Source organism: Heteronotia binoei, chromosome 5, assembly GCF_032191835.1.
Source record: "Heteronotia binoei isolate CCM8104 ecotype False Entrance Well chromosome 5, APGP_CSIRO_Hbin_v1, whole genome shotgun sequence".
Classification (NCBI taxonomy): Eukaryota; Metazoa; Chordata; class Lepidosauria; order Squamata; family Gekkonidae; genus Heteronotia; species Heteronotia binoei.
In genome coordinates, this window is record NC_083227.1 from 74,848,178 (window position 1) to 74,861,169 (window position 12,992).

A 12,992-nucleotide genomic window follows, 5' to 3' on the forward strand; every position below is an offset into this window, starting at 1 on the left:
GAATTCATCAATCAACATTAACAGAAATTAAAACCATGGTAACATTCCAGATTGTTTTCACAAAGCCTCTTAAAAATGTTGAAGTTTCAAACCATTTGTCTCACAGCTGTGCATAATCACATTGTATTATGCCACCCTTAGATGGAAATGGATGCCAATGGTTAGAAGAAAAAAGTAATCTGGCACTCTGTATGATAATAGAGAAGGTTAACACCTGCAAGTTGGAAAATGGCACAGCTCTGTTTTTTAAAGAAATAAAGCAACAGCATGAAGGCTTGATGTTCTAGGGAGACACATTTTGTTATCTTTTGATATGCTAAGCCAATAGTTCAGATCTTATCTACAATTACCAGAATGCACACCCAATCAACTGTCTCAGGTTTGCCCCCCTCTCCCTGCCCTTTCAGCTTTCATTCTAATTGCTATTCTTTGAACAATGTAATTTTTATGTTAGGAATAAGTGACCATAACCTGTTTTGCTGACAACTAGCAAGTCCTTCAATATTGTTTAATTTACGCTTAACATGCTTTGAATGATATTGTGGAGACTATTGTGTGATACGTTGGTGACCCTGGAAGGGTAAATAGCTGCTAAAAAGACCTTAATTTCTGCACCTACATTGCAATGCAAAGGGGATGCAAGAGCATGGTTTCTCTATATTACAAAGGTTTAGAGACAATCTTACTCTCCAGGGAAATAAAAAAAAATCCTTTTCCTGCCAGTTCAAGGATTGGTGGAGTATGCAAAGGAGAAATCCTTTACCCTCTCCTGATGAAAAAGCAGCAGGACTTACTTCTATAGAGCAGAAATAACACAAAATATATAGGACATGAGGTATAAAAATATAACGTTTTCTGATTTTATTGAGAAGCAAGAATGTCTTCATTTATGTCTACACCAAATTTCAACTTTATAGTAACTGTATAAATATGTTCTTTAATGATTATGATCTAAACATATATCAATGTAAATTAAATGTATATCAATATATCCTATCAATGAGCCCCTATAGCCTAATTTATATATATATTTACGTCGGGCATCAAGTTCTGAACCACCAGTAAGGAACTCAAGAAATATTGTCAGAATAGGTTAGCTACTCCCCTTTTGAAATAAAGAGCTGCTCAGAGTTGATTTTAAAACATCTGGAAACATTCATTTATTGATAAGCAAAGATATCTGGTTCAGAAACATAAAGGGCAAAATCAAGTAAAAACTTTTGTGTTTTTCAAGGACTATGTGCGCTTTCCAGTGCCAAAAATCAGGGCATGATTTATTTAGGTTTGTTGAGCAGAAGTTTAGACAACTTGGACTGATCTTATGCCATCAGAAGTCACTTTAAAATTTCAGGAATGCCTTACCTGTCTCTAACAGCAAAATCTTTCTGTTGCTCAAGAGCATGGACGAACACTATGAGAAAGTGCTTGTTATTGAGTAAGGTGGAAAACAATGCAATTCCCTCTTCCATATTTGGTCTGCAATTCTCAGGAATCTGCAACAAAACCAGTAATCTGGGTGAGAACAACAAGCCTTGTAGGTGTCTGTTACTTCTACCTTAAGTGGTCCAATCTGTTTTAAACTAGTACACATCATGTTAAATAGGTGCTAGAAAGATGCCTAATATATTTTAAGGAATAATGAGTATATTATTACTTATTTATTTCAACCTTTTCTGTATCACCTTCCCACTTGAAGGCATTCATTGGTGCACAGTAATAACCATTCTTTTTATAGATAGGTAAAAATATTTTTAAATAAACTGTTTAAATATAAGATGCTTTCGTATGCACAGAAGGAAAAATATGATGGCATTAACCTTTTATAAGAATGATTCATCTGCTTATGTCAGAACTGACTTTGACAGCCACTTAAGTTAAAGTGACCTCAAATTCTACCATAGCAAATAAACCACTCCCAAGTCAGAACAACAGCTTTTAGAAGGAAGCTGGTTTCCTTAAAACCTGTTATCCTACCAATCCAAAGAACACAATCTGAAGCCTTCTTCCTACTTGCATGACTCTTCTGTTGAAGGAAGAGCCACTTAAATTGTAAGAAGGCTCATTATGCTGGAGGTACCTCTTCCAGCCTAAGCTGTGACAAACGCCAATAGCAAGAAACCATAACAGATCAGTAGTCCACACTATCCACAGGTTTTTTCCCCAAAAGAAAGGAAGCAACAGTAGTACTACCAACTAGCAATCACATGTACTATCTACTACTAGCTGCTAATCATATAACAAATGGGGGCACATTATGGTTGTTAAGTAAGAAGAAAGCATGCTATCAGGAGTAAAGGGGACGGGAGGCGCTCCTGTAGCCATCTGTACTTTAGCATCAATTCTCTCGAGGATACCAGTTTTTGACATGGTGGATAAACCACTGGACTTAAAAGGAGGTATAAACTACATACTAACTGAATGCAGACATGTTTATTCTGCTGCCTTTCCCAGTAGTTTCACTTCTATAGCATTCTGCTTGACACAAGGAACTGGAATCAATTGTTTCTACTCCCCTGGAGCTGAATTTCATCTTTCCCTTTCCATAATTACATGCAATATGCCTATGCATTTAGTCTTTAATCAATGCAACAAAACAATATATCAGCCTGTATTACAGGAGACATAATCATCAGTAAACTGGATTTATGTTTGTGTTACTCACTTTCCATTCCCCCAACAGTAGTGGGTGAGTTTCTTGGATCTGAGATCCCATTTGTGAGTTGAGGTGCTGGGAAGGCAAAATATAACGCTCCTCATAGAGAGAAGAACACTGAAAAACAAAACAAAATTCAAATAACATTTTGTTGTTTGGCAAGAAAGGAGACAAGATTGAATTCATTATATCTTCCCAAATCAACAAGGCAACATTGTAAGAGAATGTCAATGCAAGATGTCATCATAACTTGAGGTCACTTGCAATGAAGAAATAGTGTGGTATATTTTATAGATGTTTAAGGACTTGGTAAAGGCTTCTAAATGAACAAATAAAAGATCTAGATTGGGGGGGGGAGGTGCTTTGGGAGAAACAAGGATTTCACAGGATGGAGGTTATAAACTGCCTAATTCATAGCTCCCCAGCAAAGGTAAAATTATGCAGGACCAAGCCACAATTAATGGTTATTGAGGATTTGGGTCTCCCAAGGCAAAGCAAAAAACTGTTTCCCTCTGCTGTGTTTCATATGGTTGTTTAGACTGAAGCTGTGCATAATTTGGAAGAAAACAAATTCTGTACCCAGAGGAAATGTGTAAATTATATTTTATTTCCTCTCTAATTCTAAAATGTGAAAACTTAAGAAAGTTGAAGCAAGGAGTGAGGTAGAGAAAGTAGAAGCAAGTGGAACTGAAAGTTTGTTCACATATTGTGAAGTTTATTTCTTGGTGGCCGGGAGGGGGCGGGGAGGTGGGGAAATCACATTCAATGATGATGGCGCTCGTTCCTGGAGGCAGTAAGGATTGTTAAACTTTTAAAAATGACTTCTTGTGGAAGGGGCTTCTCTCTTAGTCTCCCAGGTCAGCCCAACTGCATTGACATTGAATACTTGGGCCTCATTGCTAAGGTAAGGCAGTCAGTTGCTTCCTATAGCCAAGAGTCCCAGAAGGACAATCTTGTAGCATGGCCTTTTGTCATTTCTCCTGCTTCCTTACTGTTTTATTTTAATTGCTGGCAGTTGGACATCGGACATGGGCTTTTCCACATTTTTTTTTTTAATTGGTTCTGGCCCCCATACTGTTTTGGCTTATCCTCTGATTTCTGCATGCATTTAGTTTTCATTTCAGTTCCTCCCCCCAAGTTTTTTTTAATTCTGTTGAGACCATGTCAGCTTTTCCCCTTATATCTCCAAGAGGGGAGGACCTAGAGGCTACTAGAAATCTGCTTTCTAAAAATAAGATCTAAGATTGTCAAAGCGCAGTTTTTTTGTGTGATGGCTCAGATTTAATATATGTGTTGTGTATCTTCAATCAAGCTTTTAACCCTGAATTGTCTACCATCTTATCTAGGCAGATGCCATAGTAAAATGAATGGAATATTTTAACCCCCCCCCCTAAAAAAAGGCACCCTCTCCCACTATCAATAAAACAGCTATTTCTGAGAAGGAATACAAAAATTACAGCAATATATTAAATGTGAGTAAGAAGGGTTTTGGGTTTTTTTTGGAAAACAAAGGCTGCTTACAGATGGGCAGCTCCAGGCAGCATCAGAAGTGAGCCACCCAGAAAAGGAACACCCAGGAGTGACCTGAGGGCTCACGGAAGAGGGATGGGCCATGGGTGCCACGAGGAGTGTCCAGAGTGTTCACGCTCCTCATCTGCAACTCCCCAGGCACTTTCCGGCTGTCCAGTTTGGTGTAGTGTTTAAGTGTGCAGACTCTTATCTGGGAGAACCGGGTTTGATTCTCCACTCCTTCACGCACCTGTTGGAATGGCCTTGGGTCAGCCATAGCTTTCACAGGAGTTGTCCTTGAAAGGGCAGCTGCTGTAAAAGTTCTCTCAGCCTCACCTACCTCACAGTGTGTCTGTTGTGGGGGGGGGGGGAGGTAGAGGAGATTGTGACTGCTCTGAGCCTCTGAGAATAGGGCAGGATATAAATCCAATATTATCTTCTTCTGAGGTGCCCCAGTGAAACAGCACCACTTTGAAAGTGGTGCTTTTTTAAGCTGGCTCCCGGTAAGTCGGGGACAGCTCAGGGGCGGGACGGTGATGGACGGTGATGTGCACATGTAGACATGCTTTTTTGAGGTGTTTGCCTGCTATCCCCAGGGCAGTTTAAACTGCCCATCTATAGCCAGCCAAAGTGTTGCATTTGGTGTCATATTAATGACTGGATTCAGATTGGAACTGGACCTATTCAGGGGAAAGACTTGTACCTGTGAAAAGTCTCCCAGGGTGCTGTAAGGATAGTGAATGCTTATTTATTTTTCCCAAGAAAGTTTCTTACAACATTAAGCATTGTTATATTTATGTCTTTGTGATGCATGGATCTGATAACAGACATAGTTGAACAGGATGTACAGATGTTATTTGACTCAGCTGAAGTCTTTATGAAAAGTTTATTCCCACTGACAGTTCCTGAAGCAAATCCCAGTGCAAAGCCAATCATCTTCCTGAAAAACTGAAGATGTAAGTGATGCTCACTGGTGTAGAGTATGAATCAACACAGCTGGTGAGAACCTTTGCTTACTAAACATCTAAGAAATAATGATTGATGTTGTATAATGGCCTGGTTTTGTACTGGTCTGGATTGAAGAGGTCATGCCAATGGTATATCAGACATGACCAATGTATGATTCTTACCTTTTAAGTCAAAGCAAAGGTGGTGTGTTGATTTTTCAAGGCTTATCATTTGTCATTATACAGGGAAGTTGTATTATACTTCACTAGAAATGTTTAGTGAAAGAACCAATAAAAATTAGAACCAGTATAAAGAAAACCACGCACTAACCCGCCCCCCCCCCCAAGGTGTGCCATGCAGTCTTACTTTGGGAAAGAAAGTTCGGGTCACAAAATACTTGTACTCCAAGAATGGGATTCCCTGGCTGCGGTTTAACTCCTTGGTCAGGTCTGTCATATCTGTCTGGAGCTCAGCAAAACCTGATTCAAAGAAAACAAAAGACAAGCGAATATTCATTCATTCATTCATTCAACTTGTACACTGCCCTCCCTTGTGAGCAAGGCTCAGGGTGGTGAACGTTTTAATAAACACACAAGTCAAGTTAAAAATAATTAAAACAGTAAAACAATTTGATGCAATTCCAATTTCAATTACAGATGGCACTAAGAAAACAATTTATAGCCTTACCCCTTGGGGAGAGAGGAAAGCAGGAATGAGCAAGGCTTGATGGAAAACTGTTGCTGTCCTCAACCGCAGGCTTGGTGGAACATCTCTGTCTTACAGGCTCTGTGGAACTGCACTAGGTCCTGCAGGGCATGGATGTCATTCAGCAGAGAGTTCTACTAGGTTGGTGCCAGGACCAAAAAAGCCCTGGCTCTGGTTGAGGACAGCTGGATATTTTCCAGGCAGGGATCACATAAGAACATAAGAGAAGCCATGTTGGATCAGGCCAACGGCCCATCAAGTCCAACACTCTGTGTCACACAGTGGCAAAAAATTTTATATACACACATACACTGTGGCTAATAGCCACTGATGGACCTGTGCTCCATATTTTTATCTAAACCCTTCTTGAAGGTGGCTATACTTGTGGCCGCCACCACCTCCTGTGGCAGTGAATTCCACATGTTAATCACCCTTTGGGTGAAGAAGTACTTCCTTTTATCCGTTTTAACCTGTCTGCTCAGCAATTTCATCGAATGCCCACGAGTTCTTGTATTGTGAGAAAGGGAGAAAAGTACTTCTTTCTCTACTTTCTCCATCCCATGCATTATCTTGTAAACCTCTATCATGTCACCCCGCAGTCGACGTTTCTCCAAGCTAAAGAGTCCCAAGCGTTTCCACCTTTCTTCATAGGGAAAGTGCTCCAGCCCTTTAATCATTCTAGTTGCCCTTCTCTGGACTTTCTCCAATGCAATAATATCCTTTTTGAGGTGCGGCGACCAGAACTGCACACAGTACTCCAAATGAGACCGCACCATCAATTTATACAAGGGCATTATGATACTGGCTGATTTGTTTTCAATTCCCTTCCTAATAATTCCCAGCATGGCGTTGGCCTTTTTTATTGCAAACGCACACTGTCTTGACATTTTCAGTGAGTTATCTACCACAACCCCAAGATCTCTCTCTTGGTCAGTCTCTGCCAGTTCACACCCCATCAACTTGTATTTGTAGCTGAGATTCTTGGCCCCAATGTGCATTACTTTGCACTTGGCCACATTGAACCGCATCTGCCACGTTGATGCCCACTCACCCAGCCTCAACAGATCCCTTTGGAGTTCCTCACAATCCTCTCTGGTTCTCACCACCCTGAACAATTTAGTGTCATCCGCAAACTTGGCCACTTCACTGCTCACTCCCAACTCTAAATCATTTATGAACAAGTTAAAGAGTATGGGACCCAGTACCGAGCCCTGCGGCACCCCACTGCTTACCGTCCTCCACTGCGAAGACTGCCCATTTATATTCACTCTCTGCTTCCTATTACTCAGCCAGTTTTTGATCCACAAGAGGACCTGTCCTTTTACTCCATGACTCTCAAGCTTTCTAAGGAGCCTTTGATGAGGAACTTTATCAAAAGCTTTCTGGAAGTCAAGGTAAACAACATCTATTGGGTCTCCTTTGTCCACATGTTTGTTCACCCCCTCAAAGAAATGTAACAGGTTAGTGAGGCAAGATCTTCCCTTGCAGAACCCATGCTGAGTCTTCCTCAATAACCCGTGTTCATCAATGTGCCTACTCATTCTGTCCTTGATAATGGTTTCTACCAACTTTCCCGGTATTGAAGTCAGACTGACTGGCCTGTAATTTCCCGGGTCTCCTCTGGAACCTTTTTTAAAGATGGGGGTGACATTTGCTACCTTCCAGTCCTCAGGAACGGAGGCAGATTTCCATGAAAGATTACAGATTTTTGTTAGAAGATCCACAAGTTCAACTTTGAGTTCTTTCAGAACTCTTGGATGTATGCCATCCGGACCCGGTGACTTATTAGTTTTTAATTTGTCTATCAGTCGTAGGACCTCCTCTTTTGTCACCTCAATCTGACTCAGGTCTTTCAATACCCCTTCCAAAATTAGTGGTTCTGGGGCGGGCAAAAAGTTCTCATCTTCCACAGTGAAGACGGAGGCAAAAAAATCATTTAGCTTCTCAGCCATTTCCCTAACCTCCTTCAGTAATCCTTTTACCCCATGGTCATCCAAGGGCCCTACTGCCTCCCTGGCTGGTTTCCTACTTCTAATATATTTGAAGAAAGTTTTATTGTTGGTCTTTATGTTTTTTGCAATATGCTCCTCATAGTCCCTTTTTGCCTGCCTGATCACAGTCTTGCATTTGATTTGCCACAGCCTGTGTTCCCTTATACTAATCTCACTTGGACTGGTTTTCCACCGCTTAAAGGTTCTTCTCTCGAGAAGGTTCTTCTCTCGAGAGTAATGCTGTTTGTTTGGTTTTTTTGCGCGGGGGGGGGGGGGGAATACCAGAAAAAGCGGTCCCGTAGATACATTGGTCCCAGACCATTCAGGTCACTTTCATGTATTAAATTAATTGGTCTCTATTTTACCAGAATAGTTAAGTACTGGTAATACCTATTGTTCAACAAACCCTGCATATAAATGATCTCAGATGATGGAGAATTCTATTTTATAGATAGTTTCTATGTTGTTCATGTCCAATGGCTCATTTTTAATTATTTGTTTTTATGTTATTATATTGTTTTAATTGTAGGTCACCTTGAGCAGACTTCTGAAGAGGCATTATAGAAATACCCTAAATAAATAAATGGAACTCCAGTATCATGGCCCAAAACTCCTAGAATGGAAATCTGGAATTCTTTATCAGCTTATAATGTTCAATGCCAGCAGCCTGGAAGCTTGCAGTTTCCCCAGATACTTGCCGTCAATTGATGTTATGGAAACATTATTCACTGGGCTGTGATTTACCTACTTCATTACTACACAAATCTCCGCAAATAAAGGGCACCATGGTAATTTTAGTAACAATATGAGAATGCAGCTTCATTCTTGTTAACAGTAATAATACCATTTTGCAATATCAAAGCTAGTTGATCTTAGTCATAGGACTCAGGGCTCAGTATGCCTGCGCCTGTTAACACTCTGTGACAATGACTGTAAGGGATTTTTTTAGGATTGCAAAACTTCTCTCAGAATGTTCAGAGGACAAATTTCTCTGCCATTCATGTTGACAGATTCCTTCACCCTCCTGAATTTACGAATAATTACCTTTGCGTATTTCTTCCCGGATCTGGGACTCCATCTCTTCCATCTGCAGCAGAGTTTTCTGCCAATAACGCTCTGCCCTGCGGCTCTTGGTGCAAAACACAAAAAGGGCTAGAGAAATGAAAGGAAAAATGGCCCAAAGCCAAGAGCCGATATGATAAGAAGTGATGATAGTGATCTTTATGTACATTCTCATTAAGATAGGCCTTGCTTCAACACTATTTTGCTCATCACATAATACAGTCTCACTCAGCAGTGAGAACTAATGCTCAATAAACATGGGCAACTGGAACTAAAAACAACACAGCAAGACAGCATTATGAGTCAATTCTTTGGGTCAAGGATTGCTACACAAGGGTTAGAATGGTCCAGTTATGCTCATTATAAAAGCAGATATAACCATAACACCTCATGAGCTCATGTCACGGTCTGGATAGAAGATGATCACATCTGTGTTGGCAATGTTGCCATGTGTGAGTGTGTGTGGGGAGGGTGTTATCTACCAAATTTAAACTAAAAAACAGCAGCTGTGTAGGTATATGCAAATATACTGTGCCCCATCATCTTCATTTCATTGCCAAATCAGGAATTCTTTTCCACCTAAGAGCATAAGCTTAAAGAAGTACAAATTTATCAAGCGTACCTATATTTTGAAGTGTCTACATCAGGGGTGGGGAACTTTTTTTCTGCCAAGGGCCATATGGATTTTTATAACATTATTCAAGGACCATAAAATATTGTCAACTTAAAAAACAGTGCTCTGCCAAGGGAGAATGATTCAGGCCAGCAAAATTAATACAAATAATTGTTTCTCTATTTCTGGGGAGAGCCTAATCTGGCACACACACCCGGCCCACCGTCCTAGGCAAATGCATAGGTCCAGGGCTTTTTTGTAGAAAAAGTCCAGCAGGAACTCAGTAGCATATTGGACCAATATGGAATCTGGACCAATATTGGAATCTGGACCAATTCCGCAGGGCCTTTAAGACCACTCTTTTCAAGCAGGCCTTTGTAGACCATTGATAGGATGGCTGTTTAATCCACCAACGATTTTATCTAGTGACCCCTGCCATAATATAAATATACAGAATAACATCAAGAAGATCACCGCCGTCTAAATTATGGAACGACCCAGACAACTGGAACTGGTTTTAGATTGTTGTTTTTAAACTACTGTATAATTTAATTGTTGTTTCATTTACCTTATATTGTATAATTTTATTGAACTGCTGTTAGCCGCCCTGAGCCTGCCTAGGCGGGGAGGGCGGGATATAAATAAAATTTATTATTATTATTATTATTATTAGACCACATCCCCTAATATTAGCATATTAGGTCATACACTCATTAGCATATTAGGCCACACCATTTGGGATAATCAAGTGCAAACTGAACTGTGACAGTAACTTTTCCAGGCCCTGCAGCAATTTTGGCCGGCCAGCCAGGTCCCAGGGAGGCTGCCGCACAGTACATCTGGGCCCTGTGATCCCTGCCTGGCCCTGGGGAGGCTGTTGTACAATGCAGCTGGGCCCCGTGATCCTCGCTGGTCAGCCAGGCCCCAGAGAGGCTGCCATATGGCTTGGTTCGGCCCAGCAATCCCCGAGGACCACACCAAGTGGGCTGCGCGGACTGCACTGGCTGCCAATCGTATACCGGATCCAGTACAAAGTGCTGGTCATAACCTTTAAAGCCCTATATGGCCAAGGACCGACCTACCTGAGGGACCGTCTCTCCCCATATGAGCCCCAGAGAGCACTGAGGTCAGTGGGGAAAAGCAGACTGAATATCCCTGGGCCAAAAGAAGTTAAACTTCAAAGCACCCGCACTCGGGCCTTTTCCGTTGCGGCCCCACAACTCTGGAACCAACTCCCAGAGGAGGTGCGGGCCCTGCGGAACTTAGACCAGTTCCGCAGGGCCTGCAAGACCGCCCTCTTCAAACAGGCGTTCACCAATAACTGAATTTAATGTTTACCGCCAGATTAATAACGTTTACCGCCAGTGTTAATTTAGGAATGTTTTAATTAATTATTGACTATTGACTGGTTTTAATGTGAATTTTAATGTGAATTTAATGTTTTTATTATTGTATTGTTTACTTGAAATGCTGTTAGCCGCCCTGAGCCTGCTTCGGCGGGGGAGGGCGGGATATAAATAAAATTTTACATTACATTACATTACAAGTGACCTCGAGGGCCATATACGGCCCTCGGGACGGAGGTTCCCCACCCCTGGCCTACATATTCAAAGACAGAATGGGTTTGCACATAGATGTACATGCTCCCAGAACTCAAACTAAGCAATTTCTGGAAACATATTAATGTTTATTTCAGCTAAAATAAATTTGTTATGCTGATCAGATTCAATATGATGTAGCCACAATTTTGCAATAAAACATGATATGATTTACAATCACATGACAATTACTGTAAGAAGTGAAAACAGAAATCAGAAACTGATTTTGATTAGCATAAAATTATTTGGTGAAAGGGCAATAAACAAAACATAATAAATTATATTTACTTAGCCCTGTAAAATCAATGTGTGGCTGGTTAAGCAGGTGTTGATTATCTATAATTAAATTAAACCAGCTGGAAACAATGTGTGTACAATAGCCATTATATCAAACTTAAGCCTGGATATTATCTGTGGAAAGACTTAAATGCAGATCAATATGTACATTTAAAAGGTTTTAGCTCTCAGGCAATCTGTGTATCATGAGAGTTCCTGTGTCTCCAGAATTGGGTTCTGAACGATCAATTAGCCATAAACAACTTTTATTATATATAAATTAAATCTAGTGATGGCAGGGAGATACTGTCACTCATTAATCAGCAAAGACCTATTAGAATCCAGCTCATGGCTAACAATGAAGTTTGAGCCAGGAAGCAGCAAAGGGCAGCTGTTACACAGATTTGCAAGAACATGAAGAAGAATCAAGCACGTGGGATGGGAATAATACCCCACCTCTCCTCTTGGCTCAGAGCAGATGAAAAGGACTCCCAGTCTTCAGAGTTTCATGAAGCTGGATAAATGGGAAATACCATTTCAATATTTTGCTTGGGGCATCAAAATGCTTAAGTGCGAACCTAGTTCATTTTTCAAAGATGTTTAGATAACTGTATCTCTCTATATTTTTTATCAATTGATCTAATAAAGGCAAATGAATTTACTGGTTTTTTAAAAATTGGTTCAGTTGCTAAATCATCTGAATCCTGAAACAGTCCCTTCTAGAGTTAAACTTATACAAATGACAATTATATTAATGAACCTTTGGAAATCTGTGTTTTGAAAATGCAAGAGTCAAGTTGCACCTTTAAGACCAACTTAATTTTATTCAGAACATAAGCTTTTGTGTGCTCTCTAAGCACATTACATCAGATGAGGAATCCGGTACAGTGAGCAAAGCCACACATAGCTGGTAGTCAGTGGCTCAGAATGCAAACTGGTACAAATTTAAGATACAATGCCAGTATAGTAAAATTGTCTGGTAGGGAGTGGTTTAGAATGCAAAATGGTACAAATTTAAGATTCAATGACAAAACAGTAAAATTAACAAATTGAGCAAACCTTTGATCTGAGTAGCATGAGCATGCAAAAGCAATAAAACAGCAATATGTCAAATTGTGAGAATGTCTGTTAATGACAATATTGTATTAGGAAAGGAAAAGGAAAAGTCCCCATTGCAAGCACCAGTCGTTTCCAATTCTGGGGTGATGTTGCTTTCACAACATTTTCACAGCAGACTTTTTACGGAGTAGTTTACCATTGCCTTCCCCAGTCATCTACACTTTCCCCCCAGCAAGCTGGGTACTTATTTTACCGACCTCGGAAGGATGGAAGGCTGAGTCAACCTCGAGCCGGCTACCTGAAAACCCAGCTTCCACCAGGGATCGAACTCAGGTCGTGAGCAGAGCTTAGGACTGCAGTACTGCAGCTTTAACACTCTGCACCAAGGGGCCTGGGTCAAAAGGAAGGTATTTATATCTCAGAAGATTTCCCATCCAACTAATTTACCTTTTAACATGTAACATACATATAGTTTGCCATTAGGAGAAAAATACATTAAAATTAGTTGTAGATGGGTTCAGTATATGTAATGGGAAAAACAGCCAATATCCCTATTTGAGTATGTCAATACAGCTAAA

The 12,992-nt window shown here is 40.5% G+C and overlaps 1 protein-coding gene across 1 annotated transcript in view; it reads right to left on the minus strand.

The window, feature by feature from the left end:
- The window catches only part of PLXND1 (plexin D1), a 208,835-nt gene that overhangs the window by 56,229 nt on the left and 139,614 nt on the right, over positions 1–12,992 (minus strand). The window contains exons 21-24 of the mRNA XM_060239643.1: positions 8,851–8,958; positions 5,477–5,589; positions 2,663–2,770; positions 1,363–1,493 (exon numbers count right to left, since the gene is read on the minus strand). Of these exons, the coding sequence (XP_060095626.1) occupies positions 1,363–1,493; positions 2,663–2,770; positions 5,477–5,589; positions 8,851–8,958 (460 nt within the window). The remainder of the gene's footprint in view (positions 1–1,362; positions 1,494–2,662; positions 2,771–5,476; positions 5,590–8,850; positions 8,959–12,992) is intronic.